The sequence below is a fragment of the Lynx rufus genome, unplaced genomic scaffold, assembly GCF_022079265.1.
Source record: "Lynx rufus isolate CCGP_SWC_20201006 ecotype Redwood Valley unplaced genomic scaffold, mLynRuf1.p SCAF_5, whole genome shotgun sequence".
Classification (NCBI taxonomy): Eukaryota; Metazoa; Chordata; class Mammalia; order Carnivora; family Felidae; genus Lynx; species Lynx rufus.
This window is the reverse complement of record NW_025814867.1, coordinates 88,419,669-88,445,171: the sequence shown is the minus strand read 5'-3', so window position 1 is coordinate 88,445,171 and position 25,503 is coordinate 88,419,669. Positions and strand designations below refer to the sequence as shown.

Below are 25,503 nucleotides of genomic sequence, written 5' to 3'. Positions count from 1 at the left end.
GAGAAATTCCTGCCATTTATAATCATCTAAATCAGAGGTCATAACTTTCCCTTATCTGAATTGATAATCACTGAGAATCCAACTCCTTCCTTTCTCTTCCTTTTCCAGTAGAAACTCAATCACACTGGCTTCCAGGAGGCCCAGAGCCAAGCCTCGTGCTGAGCACCTGCTCACCCCATGTGCCTGCTACAAATTGTTCACTGCTAAATTATCTCAGGTAACCCTCTTCATCTTTGCTTCTAAATGTGCCCAAAGTGTACACACCAGTGGTCGTAGTATATTCACACTTGTGCAACCATCGTCACAATCAATTTTACACTTCCATCACCCCAAAAAGAAACCCCTTACTCCTTGGCCATTACTCCCCAGTCCCCACTCCCCCTCCACCCCAGCCCTAGACAACCATTAATCTACTTTCAACCTCTATTAGATTTGCCTATTTTGAACATTTCATATAAATGGAATCATATAGTAGGTGGTCTTTTGTGACTTCTTTCACTTAGTATAATATTTTCAAAGTTCATAAACTCTATAGCTTGTGTCAGTACTATGCTCCTTTTGATGGTTGAATAATATTCCATTGTGTGGATATATCCCATCTTGTCTATCTATTCATCAGTTGGTAGATATTGGGGTTATTTTCACCTTTTGGCTCCTATGAATAATGCTGCTATGAACACCCATGTACATGTTTCTGTGTAGACACGTGTAGACACACATATTCAGTTCTCTCCGTAGCTACCTCAGAGCAGAGGTGCTGGGTCAAATGGCAACACTATGTTTCACTTTCTGAGGAACTGCCAGACTTTTTCAAAGCCTCTGCACCATTTTGTGTTTCCACCAGCAGAGTGTGAGCATTCTAATCTCTCCACATCCTCACCAACATTTGCTATTTTCTTTCTTTCTTTTTTTTTAAATAGCCATTTTAGTGGGTGCGAAGTGGTATCTAATGGCAATTTCATTTGCATTTCCCTAATGGCTAATGATACTGAGCATTCTTTCATGTGCCTCCTGGCCATATGTTTATCCCGTTTGGCGAAATGTCTGTTCAAGTTCTTTGCCCATTTTTAAATTAGGTTGCATCTTTATTATTGAGTTGTAGAATTCTTAATATATTCTAGATACAGTCCCTTATTACACATAGGACTTTCACACACTTTCTCCTGTTCAGTGGGCTGTGTTTTCATTTTCTTGATAATGTTCTTTGAAGCACAGAAGTTTTTACTTTTGATGAAGTCCAATCTATCACTTTTTTGTTGCTTGTGCTTTTGGGTATTCTCTTTTAGTAAAGGAAATAAAGTCCCATGTGGTATCCTTTTCTTTGTTCAATGGCACTACCTATCAGGAATTTCCCTTTCTCCTTTTTTTAATGGTTCAGTCAGACATTATGATTTAATACTGCGAACCACCCCAACCATACTTTAAAAGAGTAAAAACTGACCTGTGCTTAGCACAGGCAAAGAGAAATAGAATGTGAACCCCCATCACTCACCGGCAGCAGGTAACAATCAGCGCAATGCCTAGAATAAGGAGAAGCCCGCCTCCTGCTGCTGCAATCACCACGGTGATCAGCTGATAGGCTAAACAGGTTAAAAAAGGATAAAAGTGGACAGGTAAGAGGTTATAAATAAATAAATGCATACGAAGGAGTGATTCCCTCCCCAGCCCATAGCTATCATCAGGCCTTAGCTGGGGACCTCACCTTTCATTCCTGGGCCCCTAGGAAGGGCTCCTCAAGGCCAGCACTGCATTTTCTCTGTTGGAGAATAGTACAGTATACTACCCCAAATATTCCTTGTTGGCATGCTTATTTTGAGCTGATTATTTTTGAGAAACTGCAACACAGGAGAAGCTCTGAAAAGAGCAGGAGTAATCCTCGGGTCGCCTGGGTGGTTCAGTCGGTTAAGGGTCTGACAGCTCAGAGCCTGGGGCCTGCTTCAGATTTTGTCGGCTTCCCCCTCTGCCCCTCCCCTGCTCATGCTATGTCTACCTCTGCCTCTGCCTCTACCTCTGTCTGTCTCTCTCTCTCAAAAACAAAATAAACATTAAAGGGGCGCCTGGGTGGCTCAGTCGGTTGGGCGGCCGACTTCGGCTCAGGTCATGATCTCATGGTTGGTGAGTTTGAGCCCTACGTCGGGCTCTGTGCTGACAGCTCAGAGCCTGGAGCCTGCTTCAGATTCTGTGTCTTCCCCTCTCTGCCCCTCCCCTGTTCATGCTCAGTTTCTCCCTATCTCTCAATAATGAATAAACATTAAAAAAAATTTTTAAATAAACATTAAAAACAATTAAAAAAAAAAAAAAGAGGAGTAACCCTTTTGTAAGGGAGATTTACATTAGAAAAGGGGCCTATGCCGGGAAGGCTGCTGTGACCAAAGATCATTTTTTCAACAAAGAGAACTGGTCTTCCCCGCCAGGCAGCCTTTGTTGACCTAACATTTCCTCCTCTTACCTTCAGCGGCTTGCCTTTGCAGCCCCTGACACCTTGCCCTTTCCTTAACTCAGAAGGGTATATAAGCATCAAATATCTGGCTGCCTTTGAGCCTCATATCTTTGTGGGGTTCCTGTGTGTGCTATATAATTAAAATGGTTTTATTTTTCTCCAGTTAATCTTTTACTGAGCGGAGGGAGGTACGGTTCTAGAAGGATAGAGGGGGAAATTTTTTTCTTTCCCTACCTACACTGTTTTGAGAAGACTTATCCTTTCTCAGCCACTCCTAGAATGGTGCACGGATCCCAAATTCTACCTGTAGACCAGCCCCGATGTCATTTTCACTAACAGAAAACTAAAGGAGATGCATGAAGTCTTCAAAAACTGAATCTGTTGGTTTTAACAACTGTTCTAAGATTTTATCCTTCCTACTTTTTTTTTTCTCACTTAGGATGGGTGCATTTTATTATGTGTAAATTAGGCCTCCAGTAAAGTTGTTTTTTATTTATTTAATTAATTAATTAATTAATTAATTTTTTAAACATTTCAACGTTTATTTATTTTTGGGACAGAGAGAGACAGAGCATGAACGGGGGAGGGGCAGAGAGAGAGGGAGACACAGAATCGGAAACAGGCTCCAGGATCTGAGCCATCAGCCCAGAGCCTGACTCTGGGCTCGAACTCACCGACCGGGAGATCGTGACCTGGCTGAAGTCGGACGCTTAACCGACTGCGCCACCCAGGCGCCCCTAAAGTTGTTTTTTAAAAAAAGTAATGGAGAAAACAGAGAAACATTTCTTGACTACTTCCCACACTTTGATATTAATTGTTTTTAAAGTTTTTGAATTGATGATGATAAAGTAGATATAAAAATTCTTTATTTGGTTTTAGGTTCTTACTTGATAAGATAAAAAGTAGGCAATCCTATATTATAAGAAATATTACTGGTCAACTAAGTCTAGAGTTCGGGAATCACTGCATGAACCATGCTAGGCACTGAGTTGTTCACTGAATACATACAAACTGGATTTAACTACCAGATACTAGCAGTCATATATGTATATGTATATCATATGTAATAAACACATATCATATGTAATAAACAATATTAACATTTTAATTAATTGGTTTTATACCTGCATATTTCTGGCAAAATTACATTTTCAATAAAGTATTCAGAGGCACCTGGGTGGCTCAGTGAAGCGCCTGACTTCGCCTCAGGTCAGGATTGCACGGGTTCGTGAGTTTGAGGCCCATGCCAGGCTCTGTGCTGACAGCTCAGAGTCTGGAGCCTGCCTCAGATTCTGTGTCTCCCTCTCTCTACGCCCTACCCCTGCTAGCTCTCTGTCTCTCACTCTCTCGTAAAAATAAATAAACATTTAAAAGAAAAAGTCTATTCAGTATTCGGATTGGTTTTTTGTTGTTTTGGAAATATAATTAAAATTGTGTTCCCAGGTTGTAAGGTGTAGGATGTTTAAAAAGGGCCAATAACCAGACTTTCTATAGTAAATTAAGACTGGAAACACGTTCTCTTGGTATTCAGGTAAAGTCAAAGTAATGTGCAGAGCTGACAGCAAGCAGACTGTGTGATAAAAGCAAATAGAAGCTATCCAACCACTTACCTATCATTTATTTAAATAAATAGCACAAAAACCTGATTATCTTGAAAAACCATCAGTATTAAGGCATATAGGAAGCAAAGGCAAACCACGGAATGAGCTAATCCTCTCCCACATCTCCTGACACCTGTATTCAAGTTTCATTTTCAACAAAATCTCTTGAATCTGTTGACTTTTCTTTGTCCCCACCAACACCACCCTAAACTGCCATCAACTTTTGACCAGGCAACGGCAACCACCTCCCAACTCACTTTCCGGTGCCCAGTCCTGCTCACTCATTTCAAAGAACAAGTCTGATCAAGCTGTTTCTCTGCTTTAAAATCCTACAGTGGCTTCCTTTGTTCCTAATGAAAGGCCGAAGTCTACTCCTGCTTCACCCTCCACGCCAAGTTCAAATTTTCCCACTTCTAGCAAAACGAGCAGGCACTCATTTTAGAAGCCACCCTTGCAACTGGCTGCCAGTTGTGGCAGAGTCCTCCTTGGAACAAAAATTTTGTCTAAAAAGAAACACAGATGGGGGTGCCAGGGTGGCTCAGTTGGTTAAGCGTCTGACTCTTGATTTAGGCTCAGGTCACGATCTCATGGTGAGATCGAGCCCTGCTTTTTGGGCTCTACGCTGACAGTGTGGAGCTTGCTTTGGATTCTCTCTCTCCCTCTCTCTCTGGCCTTCCCCTGCTCACTCTCTCTCTCTCTCTCAAAATAAAGAAATAAATGTCAAGAAATAAAGAAAGAAAGAAACAAACACACACACACAGATGGAGTAGACCAGTGCTTCTCTCAAACTATCTGCTGCCAAAGACCAGTTCTTCTTTGTTGGTGATTTTGGGTATTGTTTTCAAATAAAAAAATACAGCCTCATTGACAATTCCTGCCTTTCCCTACAGGCACCAATCCTGATTTTCCCTTTCTCCATTTTTTAAGGAGTCCTGTGGACTGGTTGTATAAAATAAAATAAAACTTTCATGCTTGGATGTCACAGCCATATCGAATTAACATAAACGTTCCCAGGTGCTCCCTCTCCAGTTTCGTATTACTCCTGTCCTAGTCCAGGAACAGTCCACAGAGCACATTTTGAGTAGCAAAGGTACAGACCAGCATTTCTCAAGCTTTCCTGTGCATCTGAGTCACCCAGAGGGCTTGTGGGAACACAGATGCCTGGTCCCCAGCCTGAGAGATTGAATTCTGTAGGTCTGGAGTAGGGCCAAGAAGAGAGATGATCTCTGGCAAGATTCCGGGGCATGGTGGTGCTGCCAGACTGCAGACCAGACGTGGGGTGGCACTGGCTTCAACTGCACAGTAGAGAAAAGAACACTGTACTGAAAGCAGAGGACCTCACACACATGAGCATAAATGGCTGGAAGGGGATCCACCAAAACATTCATAGAAGTTGGTGCTGCCTTGGGAAATCATGGCTAAACTTCTACTTTCTTCTTTGTGCTTTTCTATACTTCCCAAATGTTATTCATACACACACACACACACACACACACACACACACACAACCTCCTCTTTTTTAAAGCATATGTTCAATGGTCTTTGGCAGTTAGGTCTTATTACCAGGAACTTGTAATGAGCTTATGGACAAGATAACCCATAATTTTTTCCCTCATATGTGCTATCAAGTGAGTTCATGAACTAAAACAGATCTTTTGAACTTAAGACTGACCTTGGATTTATGATGAGGCCACATAATGATGTGCAAGAGCATGGGGTTTGAATAAACACCAAATATAACATTTACAGTTTTGTGGGTGTTCTGTTTATTTATTGCGGTGAGACAGAAGGCAATGAGTGCCGTCTTAGGCTTGTCCATCCCATCCTTTCTATCTGAAGAGATTCTCCAGAATGATGAACTTGGAATTCTTAGTTCTACTTCCTCCTTGACATTTGTTGATATTTTACAGCCTATCTTTTCTTTATTCTTTTTTTAGTTTGATCATAGGTTGATGCTGCTGTCGTTGTTGGGAGCCCATTGTGGGCTTGGTCTTTCCTATAAGCTACATTTGTCCTTGTTTATATGCTCATTTGGATGAAAACTACTACAGGACTGTTTAGGCAGCCCCTCTCTGGGAACGTTCACACCCCTCATGTGCAGGTTACACCGGGGATGGTTAGAGTGGGTTACGTTTGTGTTTATAGCACCATCCCTGGCTACAGCTGACTGGTCCAGGAGTAAACACATGATCCAAGTGGATCAGTCAGTTCCTTCCCAGGATTTGCAATTTGGTGAAGAGAGAGAGAGGGAGACAGACAGAGACAGAGAAAGAGCGCATACACGCCTTCTCTTTCAAAATGGCTGAACGGTGACATGTACTTGAAGCTGCCTGCTGAGTCTATTTTCAGTCATGTTGTCTGGGAAGGAGGGAAAGCCTGTACATGGACACACACAGCAAAGAGTGAAGGTGAGAGATAAAGATGGAGTCTTGTTAATGTGTAGTCTGAAAAGCAAGCCCCTAAGCTCCAGCTGCTGTGGTTCCCCACAATTCCCTGCTTCTTACTCCTTCTGACCCTGGAATTCCATGACACACCCCAGGATCCTTCCACTAAGCTGTCTTTTGTTGCTTAAGCTAGTGAGGCTGATTTACTCCAGAAGAACCTTAGCCAACTGTGATACTGTGATTTATAACAAGAAATATATATTTGGTCTTACCCCTTCCTGGCACAAAGTTTTTAAAACCCTTGGAATTTCCTAAGTGAAGAGAACAGAAAGGTGTCTTTTGTTATATTAAAGAGGTGACTTTTGGAAAGTGCCTGAGGATGGAGGGCTGGTTGCCAGGAGAATCAACCATGTGATTAGAGGGTTGGAATTTTCGGTTCCCATCCCCTGACCTCTGGGGAGGGGAGAGGGGCTAGAGGTTGAATTCATCAATGGCCAATGACTTGGTCAATCATGCTGATGTAATGAAGCCTCCATAACAATCCAAAAAGACAGAGTTCACAGAGCTTCTGGGCAGATGAACATGCAGAGAGCTGGGGAGAGTGGCTCCCTGGGAGAGAACATAGAAAAACTCCCCAACCTTCCCTTGGGCCTTGCTCTGTGTGCCTCTTCCATCTGGCTGTTCATGAGTTACATCCTTTTATAATAAACCGGTGATCTAGTGAGTACACTATTTGAGTTCTGTGAGCCACTCTAGCAAATTAATGCAACCCAAGGAGGGTATTGTGGGAACACTGATCCACAGCTGGTTGGTCAGAAGTATAGGTAACAGGCACTCAGACTTGCAGTTGGCATCTGATGAGGAAGGGGAGACGGTCTTATGGGATCGAGCCTTTAACATGTGGGATCTGATGCTGTCTCCAGGTAGATCATGTCAGAAGTGAGTTAAGTGCTTGGTGGCATGGAAAAAACACACACGTCACAAATGGTGTCAGAACTGAACCAACCAGTACACCTTCTTTTAAAACTCTTGAGCCCATTACAGACTTTTCTAGGTGGCCACATTGTTGTATTTAAAAATTCCTTCAGCTATCCCCATGTTCCCCCTCACTGAGCTCATTAGTAATGCATGGTTAAAATTTTGCCTTTAAATCTTTCCATTCCTCTTGCCTTCAGAATCTCTGTTCACAGCATTCTTTTTCTTGTCTGTAGCTTGTGAAATGTGTCTTTCTCACATCTATAGGCTGTATGTGGCCATACCCAAGAGGAGATACAGAGCAATATTCCCCTCTCCCAAGCCCTGCTTCCTTTCTGTTCTGACACTGAGTGAGGTCAGTCAAGATTGCGTGAGATGTTGGCTTCAAGGGGAATGAAATTTCCAGATGACTTCTGGACAATTAATTATCTTTTTTCGTTCCTAAGCAGTTTAGTGCTGTCATCCTGGATGTTTGTTATGAGTAACTGACTCCTGCCAACACACAGCATTTCCACTGGTGTGAATCTTTTTAAAGCCTAGTGTAATAATACAGTGAATGCACTACAAGATACTTTATACATTGGTCACCAGATGGTGGGATGGGTGGGAAGACCATGTAGATCTTTAAGTTGAATGTTCTGGTTTCACTGGAAGCAGAGAAAGAGGATCATATGTGGGGAAAACAGGCTCTAAATCCTTGCTGGCCATGCTAGGAGGTTGGTGGGGAAGGAGTCTCTGCTGAAGGAACACAGGACGTTTGAACAGAAAGAATGCCCTACAAAAAGGCATGTTGTGAGGGGCACTTGGTGAGCTCAGTCTGTTAAGTGTCCGACTTTGGCTCAGATCATGATCTCATGGCTCATGGGTTCGAGCCCCGCGTTGGGCTCTGTGCTGACAGCTCAGAGCCTGGGGCCTGCTTCTGATTCTGTGTCTCCCTCTCTCTCTCTGCCCCTCCCCCACTCACGCCCTGTCTTTCTCTCTCTCTCTCTCTCTCTCAAAAATAAATAAAAATTAAAAAAAAATTTTTTTTAATTTTTTTAACGTTTATTTATTTATTTATTTAATTTTTTTTTCAACGTTTATTTATTTTTGGGACAGAGATAGACAGAGCATGAATGGGGGAGGGGCAGAGAGAGAGGGAGACACAGAATCGGAAACAGGCTCCAGGCTCTGAGCCATCAGCCCAGAGCCTGACGCGAGGCTCGAACTCACGGACCGCGAGATTGTGACCTGGCTGAAGTCGGACGCTTAACCGACTGCGCCACCCAGGCGTCCCTAACGTTTATTTATTTTTGAGACAGAAAGAGACAGAGCATGAATGGGGGAGGGTCAGAGAGAGGGAGACACAGAATCCGAAACAGGCTCCAGGCTCTGAGCCATCAGCACAGAGCCCGACGCAGGGCTTGAACTCACGAACTGCAAGATCATGACCTGAGCCAAAGTCGGACGCTCAACCGACTGAGCCACCCAGGCGCCCCTAAAAAAAATTTTTTTAAGGCACATTGTGAACATATAAGAGGGATGGGTAAAAACGTCTGCAGCCAGACAAAGGTAATCTAGGAAAATTATGCGAGTTCTATAATCACAAAGTGACAAGAACCACAAAATAGAAAAATGGCTTAGAGGATGGGAATATAAAAAAAGACATTAAAGAGGTAGTAAGAGGGGAATGGTGTATCTGCAGAGTAGAATCATAGTTATCGAAAGTGACCTTATAAAATGATGTAAATGAAAACACTGCACAGCTTACTAGGCTTAAAAACAAGTTACAAAACAGTATATTCTGTTAGAAAGATGCACACATATGTACTTCTGGAAAGATACATAATACCAGTGCTTCTCAAACTTTAATATGTGTATAAATCTGCATATTAATCACATTGAGGGGTCTGGTTAAAATTCAGATTCTGATTCCATAGGTCTGGAGTGGAGAGGCCTGAAATTCTACATTTCCAACAAGCTCCCGGGGGAAGCTGGCACTGCAGGTCCTGTGAGCCATGCTTAGTAGCAAGGGTAGATGCCAGGGTATTGACAGTGCAGTTTAGTAGGTGATGAGAGTGTTTACTGTAGTTTCCTTCTTCCCTCAACTTCTATTTTCTAATTAACTTGAGTTAAAAAATGAAAATTAACGGGCATGTGTCATTTTATATTACGAAAAAACAAAATTAATTTATCTTAAAAAGAGAAAAGAGGTGAAGCAAACCAAGATGGCATGGGAGGTGCAAGGAGGAGCGCGTGTAAAATCCAAGCAAAGGAGGAAATGAGGGCACCTGAGAAAAGGTGGAGCAGAAGGGGAAGCAGGGGCATCTCTGTTGACAGTTTGTAAGATCATTCTGAGGCCAGTATAAGAGCTAGAAGGCAGAATTGTTAGGCTCTGTGGTGTGAACAGGTGTCTGTTTATTGGACACGGAAGAAAATAAAAAGAAGTACAGTGACAGGTGCAGACTTGAGCTGAAGGGTGAATGCAGGGGGTGCAGGTGGCCCTACCAGGTGCTCCTGGGCCCGTGCTACCTCTGAGATGAACGGGGTTTGCAAGAAAGGCTTGTCCTGACCTCTCCAGCTTGAAGAATATTCTCTATGAGGAGCAAGAAGTGGAATCTGCACATAACTCAAAAGCTAACAGAAACTTTCAGAAAGGCAGGTCATAGGTTATGCCTAAACCCAGAATGTAGTGGCATGGGATGACTTCCAGAAATGTAGGAGTGAGGGAATCTCAAGACTTGGCTAAACAAAGGTGAGCTCTCCAACTCATTGAGCTTGGGTAGATCATGTGCCCCAAGAAGTCTGCATAGAGAAGCATTTCTTGCCTGCAAAGAATCCAGCCTAAACCCCAGCCCCAAGAAGGCACTCACTATCATTGATGGTGAGAGCAGAAGTGACAGCAGTGAGTGGTCAGAGCGCTGTTATTTGGCACAAAACATTGAGTGACAAGCCAGATTCCACAAGGTGCCATCACCACAAATGGGGATGAAATTCAGGTGTTCCCATTCCTTAACCAACACGGAGGGCCGACCTGAGATCTCAAACAAAGGGATAGGTGGAAGGTGCTATTTATTATCAGCCACTATTGACTGCTTTGCAACACTAAAACAGATATCAAAATCGTACAGTGATATTCACACACCATCAAGGAGTTAACAAGTCACCAACACAAGGTGGCTGGAAGCGGGTCATCCAGACAGAAGCCTGCCCTCTGCTGGACATAATGATAACAACTTGGATGAAAGCGGAAGGAAAAGAAGTCTCAGGATCAGAGAGAAATATCCTGGCTACTTCCAAGACCCCACAGACATAAGGGAGAGACACAGGAACTTACAGAACAATCAATGGATATACGGGTATATCATCTCCAGACCTGTATAGTCTTTAATGATCTCTGAAGAAAAAAATCACTAAATGCCACTTAGAACAATGCCCTACAGTTCAGATCCCTTTCCCCAACCCTTTATGGGGCTTTCCCCTATATCCATTTTCCCTCCTTGGATCACTCTTCCACTCACTGAGAAATCAAAGCATTTTCTGGTAAAGCCTATTTAGGGAGCTGTTTGAGCAAACGGGGTTTGAAGTACTGGCTCCTGAGAGGCCTGTCAGGACCAGGAGACGCCAGAAGGATGTGACAGATGGCGTCTCCTACTTCCTGCTCCCTGGCTTAACCCCAGAGCTAGACACATCTCCACACTCCTCACCTGCTTTCCTCATTCTCCCTTTGCCATCTGATGGGGTTCTATTCAAATAAGTTTCTTGCACATGTGATACAACTCTACTGTATCTTGAGCCTTCCTCCTTCCCTCAAATTATTCTAAAACCATCCCCTATGACATTATCTAAAGCTTCTCCTTTTCTAATACTTACAGTGTCTTAGAATAAGGTTTACAGGCTCGTGGTGCAATCGCCACTGTTAGCTCTAAACCATCTCTTCTAAAGAACTATATATACTCTTTAGTTCTAGTATTCTAGCATTTGGTGAACATGTCTCAAATTATCGTAACTGTTTTGTCTGACTGTTTAGGCTCCTTCTTTCTACAATGAAAGTTCTAGGCTTTCTTCTGTCTATTTTCGTGCGCAGGCTACTCCATTCTCTGATCAATTTAAGAGTGTTCTATGGCTTGGTTCTGGTTTTAAGTGAGGAATGAGATTCACACTAGAAAGTGAACAAAGATAATTCTGCACCCCAGGCAGCCCCTGTAAAGCACAGATACCTTCCTGAACACAAGCATAAAGATCCTGAACCCAGTTGACAAAGCTCGTCTAAATAGCGATTTTTATAGAGGGACATATACTGCTATCCACACTGTTTTACATAGGCCAACAAACCTCAGAAAAAACAAAAAACAAAGACAAAAAAACAAAAACAAACCCAGAAAACAAAACAAAACAAAAAACCAAAACAAACAAAACCAAAAAAAAAAAAAAAAAACCCAAACCAAAACACAACAAAAAACAAAAAAACCCACAAAAAACAAAAAAACAAAAAAACCCTGAAGCCCCCAGTTACGGAATGGATAGGTCACAGGAATAAAAGGTCCAGCATAGGGAATATAATCAATGGTATTGTAATAGTGATGGATGGTGACAGATGGTCGCTACACTTGTGGTGAGCACAGCATTATGTATAGACTTGTAGAATCATTATGTTGTGCACCTGAAACATTGCGTGTTGACTGTACTTCAATTAAAAAACAAAAACAAAAAACTAAAGTCTACTTTTTTTTTTTCCTGAAGATCTAATTGGCTTTATTAAGTGGTTCATGAGTCAGACAGCATCCAATCCCATGTAGGAAGTAGAGAGGATTTCAGAAGCCCACTTTTTCAAGCACTGATATTTAAAAATAATTTTTACTATTTTATAATTTTTAAAAAGCATAATGTATGATAACTCCCTCCTCTTGTTAAACTGAGTACACCTGTGATACTGCGATATACTAAGAAATTTTTATTTGGTCTACACTCCTGGTTCTTAGCCTAAGGGCTTCTAAAACCCTTGGAATTTATGGATGAAAGGGGTGAGAGTTACACCTTTTGTTATTCATTTGGAGCCTTTCTCAACCACACCTCAGTTTATGCTAATGAAGTAACCCTCCAAGGATGGGGGCTGGTTGCTGGAGGAACTTAAATCCCACCTCCAACCTCCAATGGCCCATGACCAGTGATATCATTTATTGATACTACGTACTGGAACTCCCCCCCAAACCCTAAACAAGGAAGTTTTGAGAAATTCTGTGGTGGTGAACATTTAAAGGAGTGGGGAAGGTGGTGTGTCCAGGAAGGCATGGAAGCTTCCAGCACCTGCCCCTATACCTGCCTCTGCATCCCTTTGTTTGGCTGTTCCTGAGTTGCTGTTGCTATAAGCTGTTCTAGCAAATTACTGAACCTGAGGAAGGGGTCATGGGAACCTCTGATTTATAGTTGGCTGGTCAGAAGTCCCAGAGGCCTGGACTTGGGATTGGTGTCTGAAGTAGGGGCAGTCCTGGGACACGGAGACAGTGTCTGACACTAACTCTGGATAATGTCAGAATTGCTTGGTGTGAGGAAAACCCTGACACATTTAGTGTCAGAAGCTTTGTAAGTAAAAAACAGTTCATAATAACATGGAACACCATTTGGTGTGTGATGACTTGGGTCCATCATGATGAATATCTGTACTTAAGTGGTTTTACGGCATGATGGTGTCCTTAGGGATTACTAAATAAGACAGGGTTGTCTACCTCTCCATGGCCTCAGCTTACTACTTAAAACACACACATACACACACACACACACACACACACACACACACACACACACACACACACAAACCCCAAATCACATTAATTCTGTGAACTCCTCCTCCCTTTGTTCTATATGACTCTATACATATTGGCTTTTAGCAATGCTTCCCCAGTCTTTCTCTTAGGCTATTTACTGTAACCTCTTGCTAGTTTGCAGTCAGGATAAAGCCAATGCCCAAATCACCAGTAATCCTAGATGGATATGTAATTCTAAGTCTCTAGACTCTGGCCTTGAAAGTGGCTCCGTGCTGGGCACACCAACATAGCTTTATGTCAGTTAAGTATTGAATTTGTTTTACTTTATTATTTTAGTTTATTTATTTATTTATGCTCAAAGAAAGTGCAATAATGAAACTTTCTAATAGAAAGCTTTATATGCAAAGAAAATACCAGTGAAGACATAAAATGTCAGGTATACTACTGGGGAACAGGAACTGGGCACTTTTACACATATTAAATAAGGTCATGTCTACTTTTGGTCTAATAAACTTCGACTGTTGGTATATTCATCTATAGAATGAGGGACAAAGCTATCCTAAAATAAAGTACTGAATGTTATTATTCCTATTGTATCATATATCCAGAATTTCCTTCAATCATTTCTCAGCTCTCCGGATCACAAAATGTCAGTGAAAGTGATCTTAAATAAGTCGCAACTGCTTTTCTCAAAGAACAGAACCCACCCTCCTTACTGAAGCCTGACCGGATTTTCTCGATCAACTGCTATCTTCTCTTGGACTCTTGCTTCCACCATGGATACTGATTAGAGTCGAAAGTCTCAGGCTGGCCATCAAACACCAGAACAGCGTGGTCCCTTTTTCCTCTGCCAAACTAATCCTCCACTCTGCCTTCCTCTCCTTCTGTCCTCAGCCACACCACACACATGGTCCCTGGAACACCACCAGCCCAGGCTGCCCCAAGACCTTCAAGTTGTTCCCTCTGCCTGGATTCCTTCTCCTCCTTCTGCCAGTTGAAGTCTTCCAAAACGTCCAATTCCATCCCCTCCAAGAAATACTGAGGAAGCTCTTCTATTCTCCTGGGCGTGCTCTGTCTTGCCTCCCACCTCCCACCTAGCTTCTTGTATTAACACTCCACCGTCAGGGCTGTTCAGGAATGTATTCATCTCCTCCGCCAGACCTGGAGCCCCTGGAGAGCCCTCCACTTTCCCCACACCTCCCAGCATAGGGGCTGAGAGGAACCAAGGGAAGGGGAAGCATACACCCTGTGCAGGACAACAACACTGGCCCCGCCCACACGAAAATCCAGACCATTGCATACTCACGGTTTCCACAGTTGAGACCACCGAGCCCAAATGGGCAACTGCAAGTCAACAAAGAAAAAGAACAAGAATTACTTTCAAAAATCAAAAGAAGTAATGGGAGGCAATCTACCCAAGTAACTTCTAAATAAGGCCTGTCACAAATGCATCAGAATATATGAGCACAGAGCCTACCTCATACAGGTTTCATTTTCAAGCCTATATCCATCTTCACATGCTGAAAGAGAAAAGGGAAATCCATGAATATGTCCCTTGACTTCCTTTGGCCCAAACTGACAGGTAGTAGACACCAGTCCCTTTAAGTCTCCAAGAATATTCTAGAACCAGAAGCCTACAAATAGCTTTAGAATTATCTAGTACCTGCCAACTCAACCTTTTATTTTACCACAGAATTTTCTTAACCTTTTAGTGGCTCTCACTTTCCCATCTATAAAAAAAGGGGATAACAACGGCAATAGTAGTATCTACCTTGTAGTTTCTTGGAAGGAATTAAATAAAATAAGGCATGTGAATGGTTTAGCAAAGCGCCTGGCACATAGTTATCACCAAATAAATGTTTGTAGTTATAATTATTATCCAACAAATGTAATTATTTTTGGAAGTTTTCTGTGGCCCCTGTGTTACATCCTTCCACATACACACAGACAAATGCTTTGGTTTCTTTAATGTAAGTCAAACCTTTAACCTGCTGTTGCCCTCACTGACCCCTTCCAAGAGGAAGTAGGAGCTGTGACATCCTCTGGGACATGGTCAGGGTGGAGCTCACCCTACCGTCTGTGCAGGGGATTCTGGACATATCTAGATGAGTGCTAATCAGCACATCACCCAAGAACATAACTTTGAACCCTCTGGTGCTGCTGCTCATGGACTGAAGGGCTGTGGCCCAGCCATTCCTGGGGATCAGCAGTTTCTGAATTTATTTGATCATGGAACACTACAATAAGCTGACAGAACAGCATGAGCTATAACGCATGCTTGGATGGAAGCAGACAATAAAAAATGGCCTCATAGTCAAATTCATTGCTGCAAGAAGTGATAGGAATTTGATTCATGAATAATGTACGATATACTGCATAAAAGATGACAGATAAGAAAAGGTACACAGCATAGAGCAGCAATCCCTGGACAGACAGCACACACGCTAATGGTAAGATGTGAGTGTCAGCAGCATGCACGGATCAGGGGGTGCATGCCCTGTGGGCTGGGACAGGAGGTCTCTCACAGGCGTCCTGCATCCTCTGTTACGCGTAATAATTAGTGTGTAATAATATTAACTTACATAGATGTGCCCAACGCTGTTCTTCCTTCTGTTTGTTTAATTTTTAATTTAATTTTTTATTTTTAGAGAGAGAGACTGTGTGAGCAGGGGAGAGGGGGCAGAGGGAGAGAGAGAAAGAATCTTAGGCAAGTTCCATGCTCAGTGCAGAGCTGGACACGGGGCTCGATCCCATGACCCTGGGATCATGACCTGAGCCGAAATCAAGAGTTGGATGTCAACCGACTGAGCCACCCAGGTGCCCGCTTCCTTCTGTTTTTAATGTTAGATGCTAAATGTTTCTAGCATCTATTTTGTTGTCCTAGATTATTGAGATATCACTAGAGTTTCATAGAACAGTTCAGAAAACACTGCTCTAAATAATCCGCAATTCTTTTATACCAGATCATTAGAGTTGTCACCCTGGACTGTGCTGTTTTGGCTCCACAGAACCACTTTTCCTGAGCTCCATCCTCTTGTAGTAAGGGCTATTATAAGCAGCAGCCCTGGGAAGGCCCCCAGTATCTACTGCAGGATGTCACGGGCCACACTGCCACAACACCACACAGTAACCTCTTGATGAGGACGCCCCAAAGAAATTTCTCTTGGGCCTTGGGGCCTACAAAGATGGGGATGCTTCTGAACGACTGTACTTTGTTTTATGAACCCTGACTCTCTCTAAAACTGTATTTCCCTCTTTGCCTCAGTGTCCAGAAAGCTCAGAACTTGAACGAGTGGCCTACCTTTAGCAAACATGCAGGACTTTATAGTATATCTTTCTGCATATTCACTTTCCTCTAGCTTCAGCAAAGTAGTAGCTTTATTTCCACTTCAACCTAATTTATCTTTTAAATTAAATCTTATTTAGTTTAAGTTTAGGCTTTTTAGTAGGTGCTTCCGATCTTTTTTGCAACAAAGTAGGGCATGATCATACTCCATTTAGGGGAGGAGGAACGAGCCCCTTCCCCACATCTTGGGACACCTCTGAGTTCGCTGCTGGCCTTACTCAGGTGGGGCCTTCTTAAGGAACAAGCTGAGAACTCCTGCTTCCCTGGGCACGGAAAGCACCATCCCTGGCAGTCTTCATGCTACAGTGGTTTGTGGGAGCCGGGAAGCCACTCCTGGGTACTCCACGGCTCTTTCTCCAGGGCAGCTCCACGGGGACCGCTGGCCTCCCTGTGACTCATCCCCATCCATCTCAGCACTGAGGCAGGCTGATGTCACAGCAGTCTGTTCTATTCTGAACACTTCTTCCCGGAAATGTTTTTACATCAAATCTACCCACCCAGCCCTCCTCTGCTGGGTGGGAGCTTTCCATCCTGTGGCTGTCATCCTGCCAGACGTAACGTCCATCTGTTGCCCAGGCTGTGAGCTGATGGGTTGGTCTGTTTTCACTCAGCCTCAGAAGTGGCCTGACTTCCTGGTGTAACGATATTTTTTCTTTACTTCGAATGGGCTCCTTTGGTCATTCACCAACGACAGAGTGCCACCGTGGGCCTGGTGCTGTTCTAGGGGTTCTTAGAAAGAAAGCTCCAGTGCGCCTTAGGACCCAGCTCGTCATCTTCACACCCTAGTAGGACTGATCCGTGGAGCACTGGAGACAATGGAAATGTGGCAACTGCTAGTGTGTATGCCCAGATTGGGTTTCCCCTATTGACAAGGAACATAAGCCAATTCAAGCCTCCTGGCCCTTGATAAAATAAGCAAATGGTGGAGTCTTCAAGACTCTCTTGTTCCCAAGCTCTGCCATTTGTGTTCTATCATATTTGCTACCTTGTCATCCAGTTGTTAATTCAACAGACACTTGTTAAACCCCACAATGTGCTAAGCATATTCTAAACACAGTTCTGGCTCTCAAGGCACCTGCTGCCTGGTGAGAGAAAGAGGCCTGCATGGCAGAAGGAAGCTAAGACACCTATGGGAAGGACACCTACTTCAATTTTGTATGATGCTTTGAACGTATGGTAAAGACACTGTGAAGATATTTCATGGGAGACATTAAGAAGTGCATACGTACGTACAACAGAGAACAATAGAGTCCTGCTAATGTACAGATTTAGAAAACACACCTACATACCTCTCTTCCCCATTTATCTGGGGACTGACCTTGGATGTGAAGTGACCAAAGGGGACTTTTTTAAAGAAAAAAATGTGTTTATTTATTTTGAGAGAGACAGAGAGAGAGAGCACGAGTGGGGGAAAAGCAGAGAGAGGATCCTAGGCAGGCTCTGAGCTGTCAACACAGAGCCCAAAGCGGCTGGATCTCAGGAACTGGAAGATCATGACTGTAGCTGAAATTAAGTGTCAGTTGGACTGAGCCAGCCATGCTCCCCAGGGACTTATTTTAAATACCCCAGTGCTCCAGCACTAATGGCCAGAAGATGTCACTACAATCCATCAGAACCCGGCCAACGGGGCTGTGCCCAAGGAGCTGCCGAAGCCATTCATCAGAGGCTTTCATCTGACGGATGAAAATCTAAGCGACAAGGATACTGCAGAAACCGAGGCTTTGTGGGGCCTTGGCAAAAAGCCCGAAAGCTGACCAAGGTTTCCTTATGCTGCATCTTAGGTCATTACCTCATAACATAAGGTTGCTGAAGCCTGTATCCCTGCATTTGGAAAGTCTCTGACGGCCTTGCTATTGCTAATGCTAGTCTGTAAGTGACACGATTAAATTGCTGACTTGGAAACAAAGGCAAGTGGCTGGGGCCAGCGAGAAGCAGAGGTGGCAGGGCTGGCTGTCCTTGAGGCTGTGGGAAACTCCAGAGACTCCACACGCCGGTGCCACCACTCCCGTGCGCTCCACTTCTGCCCACTTTGCCTTCCCTCCTGCCAGCTACACAGCGCCCCAGCACATGGATTTTAGCAGAGGTCACCTTCCCACATGCCGCGGGACTCAATGCCCCAGTTTCCAAGAAGGGCCAGGAACACATGGCATGAAACCAGGTAAGAGGGAACTAGGAAGCATCATCTCTTTGTATCACAGGGGCAGACGGACATGTGCTGAAAAGCGCTGCAAGGCCGTCGTGCCTCAGGACTGCTGGCCGGCACACGGGGTCAGCCTCCCCTTCAAAGCCCACCGCAGGGCTTGCGTGGGGAGCAGAGAGGGTGCACTTTCAAAGCCAGTGTGTGTAAACCTAAGTCAGAGGGTCTGAAGCTCAGGACGACAGCACTGCCCCGAATGTATTTTTATCCTCTCCTGATGGAACGAGCCCTCTACTGGGAAGTCCTGATAGAAATAAATGACAAGGTCACCTTTCCCCAGTATGTGACTTTCACTCAGATTCCAGTACATCTGTCACCAGTGGGTGTTGGCCAAGCAGGAAAACTGTGTCATACACATTCTAATGTGGTACAACGCTTAAAGCCACACCACGGCCTTCATATTGCTAGTTTTCCTGGTGATTACAAATTCTAGCAGTCGTTTGTAAGTCAGGGACACAGTGCTCTGGACTTGAATTAATTTTACTTTAAAGTAGTATTCTTGCCATGCATTTACTGAGCATTTTAGTTCAAACTGAATGGATTTAAGTCTCACCTACAAGGCTAGCAGGATTAGGTTTCTGCCCTCACACCCTTCATGAAACCTTTAAAACTGGAACTCATTAATTCAGCCACATCCTGGGTAAAAAACAAGGGCAAATGCTGATGGCTTTCAAAGTACCTCCATATACATTGCTTTCTTCAATCCCCAGAATATCCAATGAAGCATCAGCATACCCATTTTGCAGAAGAGGAAACCAAGGCGCAGCAAAGCAAAGTGTCTTGCTCAAGATGATACATGATCCATGAGGCAGAGTCGGGCTCTGATTCTCTTGAGCCTCAGCAGTACTTTGTCTACTAGGCCACAGCTGCCTCTAAAGAGACAGGCCCGACTCCATGCCTGTGTTTCCATTTTCAAAGATTAGCAGACAATAGAATAAAGCTTTGGGAATTAAAACAACAATTTTCCTAACTTCCTCTAAAAAAAAAAAAAAGGCACTGCATGCAATAGGCATTCCATTCTCTCTTCTTTTCCTTTGAATTTGATTGGCCAGACCCGTTTGCGCAGGTCAGAGATAATGCTATTATTCTAAGGAGATAACGCATTCAATCCTGCTGTGAGCAAAATAACAAGAACTAGTTACCCCTAGTTTAGGACAGTCACACCTAGAGCAGAGAAAAATATCTTCCCTGTCCCTGCACGGGCCACAGAACCCTCGGGAACTTGCTGGTACCTCGGCAGGAGTGATCCATCTTGTTGAATTGGAAGTAGCCTGACTTGCATTGGCACAGGGCGACACCGTCCAGGTCAGTGCAGATGGAGGTCTCCTTGTCACATTCCGGAGTCTTCCGCTTGCACAAGCTGCCCGCTAAGATGAAAAAACAAGACAGTGAAACAAAACAAGACCTCCTCCACTGCAAACCTCAAGATACATCAACTTTCTATTTAAAGAGGCTCTGAGAACAGTTTCTGAAAAGTGCCTGGTACAAGTCTCCTTTCAGGGGCCCGCTTTTAGCTGCCTTGGCCACTCCTTCCCTGTGTCAGCCCCAAGCCTCTGTACTCCAGGTCACACCGCATGCCATGGGACAGAGGACCCAGACAGAAGAAACAGGGTGCTGTCTCCGACCCCGCAGCCACCGTAAATACGGCCCTCGGTGCCATGGTGTCTTCCGTGCCTGCGTCCTAACAGACTGTGGGGGAGAGCCAGCACTGAGCCAGGAAACATGATCGTGTCCTTCTTAGGAAGCCGTAAGGCTCAGACCTGTCTCAGCGGAGGCACAGCTCTGGGTCTGCTCTGTGTCTACATGACCTAACGGGAGGCTGTGCACTCCTCTGGCAGGACAGCTTGCTGCCCACAGACCTATTCCAAGGGTCGGTGTGGAAGACAATCTGCTGCCCCGGCACTGTGGTGTCATTATGTTTCCTGTGTCCCCACTACACTGGCCATTTCTTGGGGCTTACTCATCTCCGGGGCTTCAGCACCTTGCACAGGGATGGTCACACACAGTGCTCAATACATGCATGCTGAAGTGCTTCAGGTCACCAGTCACCAGGCCGTCACCACGGGAGACAGAGCTGGGGAGAGGAATGTGCCTTTCTGGCTTGCTACCTCCTTCCCTTTAGGGCCTTATTTTCTACATGTGTATCTACTAGGCTTGTCCAGCTCTGGGCATGTGGGTCATGCTCATTTCATGGATGACAAAGAAGTATCTCCTTGTTGTCAAAAAGCACTCATTGTTGGGCATGTGGCCCTCTCTGAGGCTGCACACAGTAGACCCTCTCTGTATACACGAGACACATAATGAGGGCACGTTCACTAAGACACGCCTGACGAAAAGGCACATGTAAATGGGGGCACACAGAACAAAAACGCACAACTAACTGGATAGTGGACAGTAACTTCTTCACAGCCAGGTATAGAGCAAGGCAGGACCGACATCTGCTCTTGCTGCAGGGAGGTAAGAGCAAGTTCACGACCGGGAGAGCTGCCGAAGGGTGATGTGTACACCGTGCAGTGAGGCCTGGTCTCCCCTTTCCCATCTTAAGGAAGACACCAACCTATTCAGAAACCAAGTACTGGTTCTTACCATGGCAAAACTGCCCCGACCATGGTGATGTGAGCTGACACCCACACAGGGTCCCCACAGCCGCCTCCTTTTCTGAGTCCCAAGAGCTTGGGACCTAGGGGACAGCCTGGTCACAGGGAGGCGAGCTTAGGACACAGCCTTTAGTTTTCAACACTGCATTTCCTGTCTTTATCATTGGAAGCTGGTGTGCTAAATCAAAACTCAGCTTGTGTGTGCGATAGAATTTCCTTTGTTTATTGTGAAAGTTGGTATTTAAAAGAGAAAAATAAAAAATGGAAAATCTCACCAGACAAACTATAAAGCTGGCATCAGAGAGGTACCAAACGCCCACAATTCGTCATCTAAACTTTTGGAAAGCTTTGCCAGTCCTCAAGCTTTAATATAAAGGAATACTTCCGGGGTAAAAGGCTGGCGCTAGCCTTGTCCAGTAGCCAGACTGAGTTGCCTGGCCTGATTAGATATTTTCTGGAAGTCAATGTCACATTTTCCTTCCATCCTGCCCATTAATCCAGCCTGCTGACAAATACTACTCGCCCTGCTGAAGCAACCCTTCCCTACAACGAAGTGAAGAAGCCAGGCCTTACCTCTGCAACAGTGGAGTTGCTATCCTAAAAATCCTTAAAGAACATTCTGCCATAAATCCATCAAATGCAACCACATATAATCCCATTTTCATTTTTAAGCCTGGCGATGTGATTTTTCTACATCCACAATTCCCATGGTCTTTCCTGGGCATAACATCCGCCTGACAGACAATGAGAACTTATGTAAATCTAAGGCTGAGACACTCCTTGGGGGATTTCCAAAGACTCTAAACCTCTGGAGGCATTAGAGCTGCAGCTCTTTGGAAGTTGAGGAAGTGGACATTTTGCAAACTGCAGGGTGAAAACCTGCCTTTGCAAGGGCAGCGTCCAGAGTAGCCCAGCATACCCATGTGTTGGAAACACCTAAATATCAGAACCTGACAGCTCCTGCCTGTCAAGGCTACCTCTCCAGCACTCAGAAAGGGAGCAAAGAGACAGAGTTGGGTATGTTGGCAAAGCCAGGAGAAGAACTGGGAGGAAAACCAGAGAAGTGAGCCTGTTTTCAGCCAAAAGGCATGGCTGTCTTTGTTTTCGAGGGCTCTGGAAGGAGAGGTACAGAATGGGGACCAGAAGAAGCACATGTAGGGGCAAGAGGCCATGTGAGAAATCCTCTCAGTTTTGCTGTGACCCTAACGCTGCTCTAAGAAAATAAATAAATAAAATCTAAAAAAAAAAAAAAAACAACAAAGAATGGGACCTCAGCAAGGAAGCTAGGAAGCTAGGGGCTTTCCCATAGGCCACATCCAAATAAGAGAAAAAAATGGGGTCAGAGTAGGCAGACCTGCCATGAGCAGGATCTTACAAATCCAAGTATGTGGCCACTTGATTTGCAAGACATGAAACACATTTACTGGGGACATAAAAATAACCTGGTACTATGCTGACCATATAGGATGAACTTTTTTTTTTAACGTTTTTATTTATTTTGGGGGGAGAGAGGGAGAGAGAGAGAGCACACACACACAAGCGGGGGAGGGGCAGAGAGAGAGAGGGAGACACAGAATCCAAAGCAGGCTCCAGGCTCCAGGCTCTGAGCTGTCAGCACAGAGCCTAACGCGGGGCTCGAACTCATGAACCATGAGATCATGACCTGAGCTGAAGTCGGACACTTAACTGACTGAGCTACCCAGGGGGCCCCTAGGACGCACTCTTTAAGTGTTTAGTGAATGAAAAGGTCCCCTTCCTGCTAACTAGAGATGAAAAATTGGGACCCTTGAATCACTGGCAAGAGAAACAAAGAAGAGCTCTTGCCTCAAAGTTTAGAGCACAGTATAATGGGGCGTAAACTTTTTAGTTAATTCCCCAATGATGCTAAATGACAGCAACTTCAATTCCAGAAAGTTCAGCTCCTTTCTTCCCCCATATGAATAACTAGCCTTGAAAGGAGCTAAAGCTACAGCATTCACAAGGTTATGCTCGCAGCTCCCCAGCTCTGCCATGCACAGGCCTGTGAGAAGAGCCCTGTGGATCAGCGCTCAGAAAGCCCTGAGCCCCTGGGAATGCCCTGGATCTTCCAGCAGATACAGCCCCAAACCTGCTCCCTACAACTTACATCCAGCGTCTGGACACCAGATGGAGAGGCTCAAAGAGTCTGCATCCTTTGCTAGTCCTAACTGTCTAGCACAGGGAGCTAACCAGAGCTCACTCTGATCACTTACGAGACAGCAGCAGGAATAAGCCTCCTTTGTGAGGAAGCAATTTTAATTCTAGCAAAGTTTTCCCAACCCAGAGGCAAAACTTCCTCTCCAAGATCCAAGTCTGCCTTCTGAACTCGTTGTCTATAATCCCTCTCTGTATCTACTTCACAGATGTACTGCAGAAGTTTTGACGAAGCAGATAAAGCGAGAACAAGAAAAGGGAAACCAGCGAGTAGTCTGGCCTACATCGTTCCGGTCTTGTTTCTGTGCATTGGTGATTTGCAAACACACGAACAAGATGGGTAATACTGCCCATGCTTTTTTTTTTTTTTTACTTAGTGGACTATCACGATGAAGGTTTGGGGTATTGATAAGCATGTATATTCTGTGCAGGAATTTCTGTTTCCCTCAGAGAGAGCTGGAACTTTTTAAGGTAAAGAGGAATGATTTCATCGCATCAGCTCCTGTATCCCATCATCTCTTATACACCAGTGAAGAAGAGGAGACAAAAAAGAGGCAACATGCCAAGAACCCCGTGACTTCAAGGCTATGTGTGTGTGCACGCACACATGTACAAAGATACAGACACACAGAGGCCTTTCGCTTAACACCCATTTCTTTTTTTAAGTTTTTATTTATTTTTGAGAGAGAGAGAGAAAGTGCGAGCAGGGAAGGGGCAGAGGAAGACAGAGTGAGAACCCCAAGCAGGCTCCACACTGTCAGCGGGGAGCCTGATGCGGGGCTCAAACCCATGAACTGTGAGATCATGACCTGCACCAAAGTCAGACCCTTAGCAAACTGAGCCACCCAGGAGCCCCAGCACCCATTTCAAAGATAGACTGGCTCTGTGATGAACTTTTTGAATCTGAGCCCCGAGTGCCTTACATATCTATCCTAGGTCTGTGCCTAACTATATAGGCGGGGTTCTCCCAGAGGGCCATTCTCTTACCTCTGAAGATCCGCCTCTGAGATCCCAAGAGCTGGCAGACCTCAGCAGAGGACCTACAGGAGTTGACACATTTCTGCATCCCATCAGCCAAGTCAAACAGTGTCACATTGGAGGCCAAGGAGAACGTGGTTTGCAGGGACATGACCACTGCACTGGACTCCCTGTAGACAAAGTGTGTAGGGTTTTAACTGTCCTAAAATGACATGTGGGCCCAGGGCTTTTGGAAAATGAATCCATCTCCGTTCTCCAGGAAGGGAATGGGAGAGCATGGAGGCCCAGTGACTTTGGCCCCCCTGGTCACTCTGTGGATTAGTCAAAACAGAGCCCAGTTTAGTTGCTGTCACCTATGTTAGAATAGCCTCCCCTTTATGAAAACTGGTTCACAAGTGAGAGTAATTCTGTTACTTACCTAGAAGCATGAACTGTGGATCGGGTATAACCAGGAAACATTGAAAAACACACATTTAACTGAAAGGAAGAACAGGTTGGTCGTTAACTGTGAGATAGATAAAAGCCCTAGACCTAGAACCAATTTCCTATTTTCAGGATAAAATAGGCATTTTCTAGCTATCAAGTTATCAGCAGGCAGCTTTACAGAGGAGTGGTGTCCTTTTTTTATTCCCTTCTTAAATGCCTCTCTGCTCTTGTTCTGTTGTTCCCTGAGTACAAAAGGAAAGAGGCAGATAGTAAATCAGTGGGGAAAATCTTGGCAGGAAATGATGTTCAGAACAGCACCCTTGGATGCAAAACATCTTCAAAGGAACAGATCTCTTCTAAGACCCAGGGTTTCAAAAAACTCAGAGGCAACTGTTTATTTGGACTTTGCAGAGTGAACGAGGCTCACTGAAAAGACTTCAGCTACCCCCGGTCTGGCAGGCCCGACACGAACCCCTCATAATCTGCAGTGAGTTGACCTAACTCAAAGATAGGTCCTCTTCAAAAAGGCTCTCCATGGGAAATTACATTACATGGGTCAAGAGCCCCTTTGTCGAGAGCAAATTAAGAGTGACTCTCCCTGTGTTTGCCTTGTGCCCTCAGAGAGAGCAGAAAATCCCTCTAG

The 25,503-nt window shown here is 44.6% G+C and overlaps 1 protein-coding gene across 1 annotated transcript in view; it reads right to left on the bottom strand.

Annotated features, from left to right (window-relative positions):
- The window catches only part of HEG1 (heart development protein with EGF like domains 1), an 87,940-nt gene that overhangs the window by 8,283 nt on the left and 54,154 nt on the right, over positions 1 to 25,503 (bottom strand). The window contains exons 12-17 of the mRNA XM_047100436.1: positions 24,853 to 24,911; positions 24,444 to 24,604; positions 19,920 to 20,054; positions 14,622 to 14,664; positions 14,451 to 14,488; positions 1,493 to 1,580 (exon numbers count right to left, since the gene is read on the bottom strand). Coding sequence (XP_046956392.1) covers positions 1,493 to 1,580; positions 14,451 to 14,488; positions 14,622 to 14,664; positions 19,920 to 20,054; positions 24,444 to 24,604; positions 24,853 to 24,911 — 524 coding nt within the window. The remainder of the gene's footprint in view (positions 1 to 1,492; positions 1,581 to 14,450; positions 14,489 to 14,621; positions 14,665 to 19,919; positions 20,055 to 24,443; positions 24,605 to 24,852; positions 24,912 to 25,503) is intronic.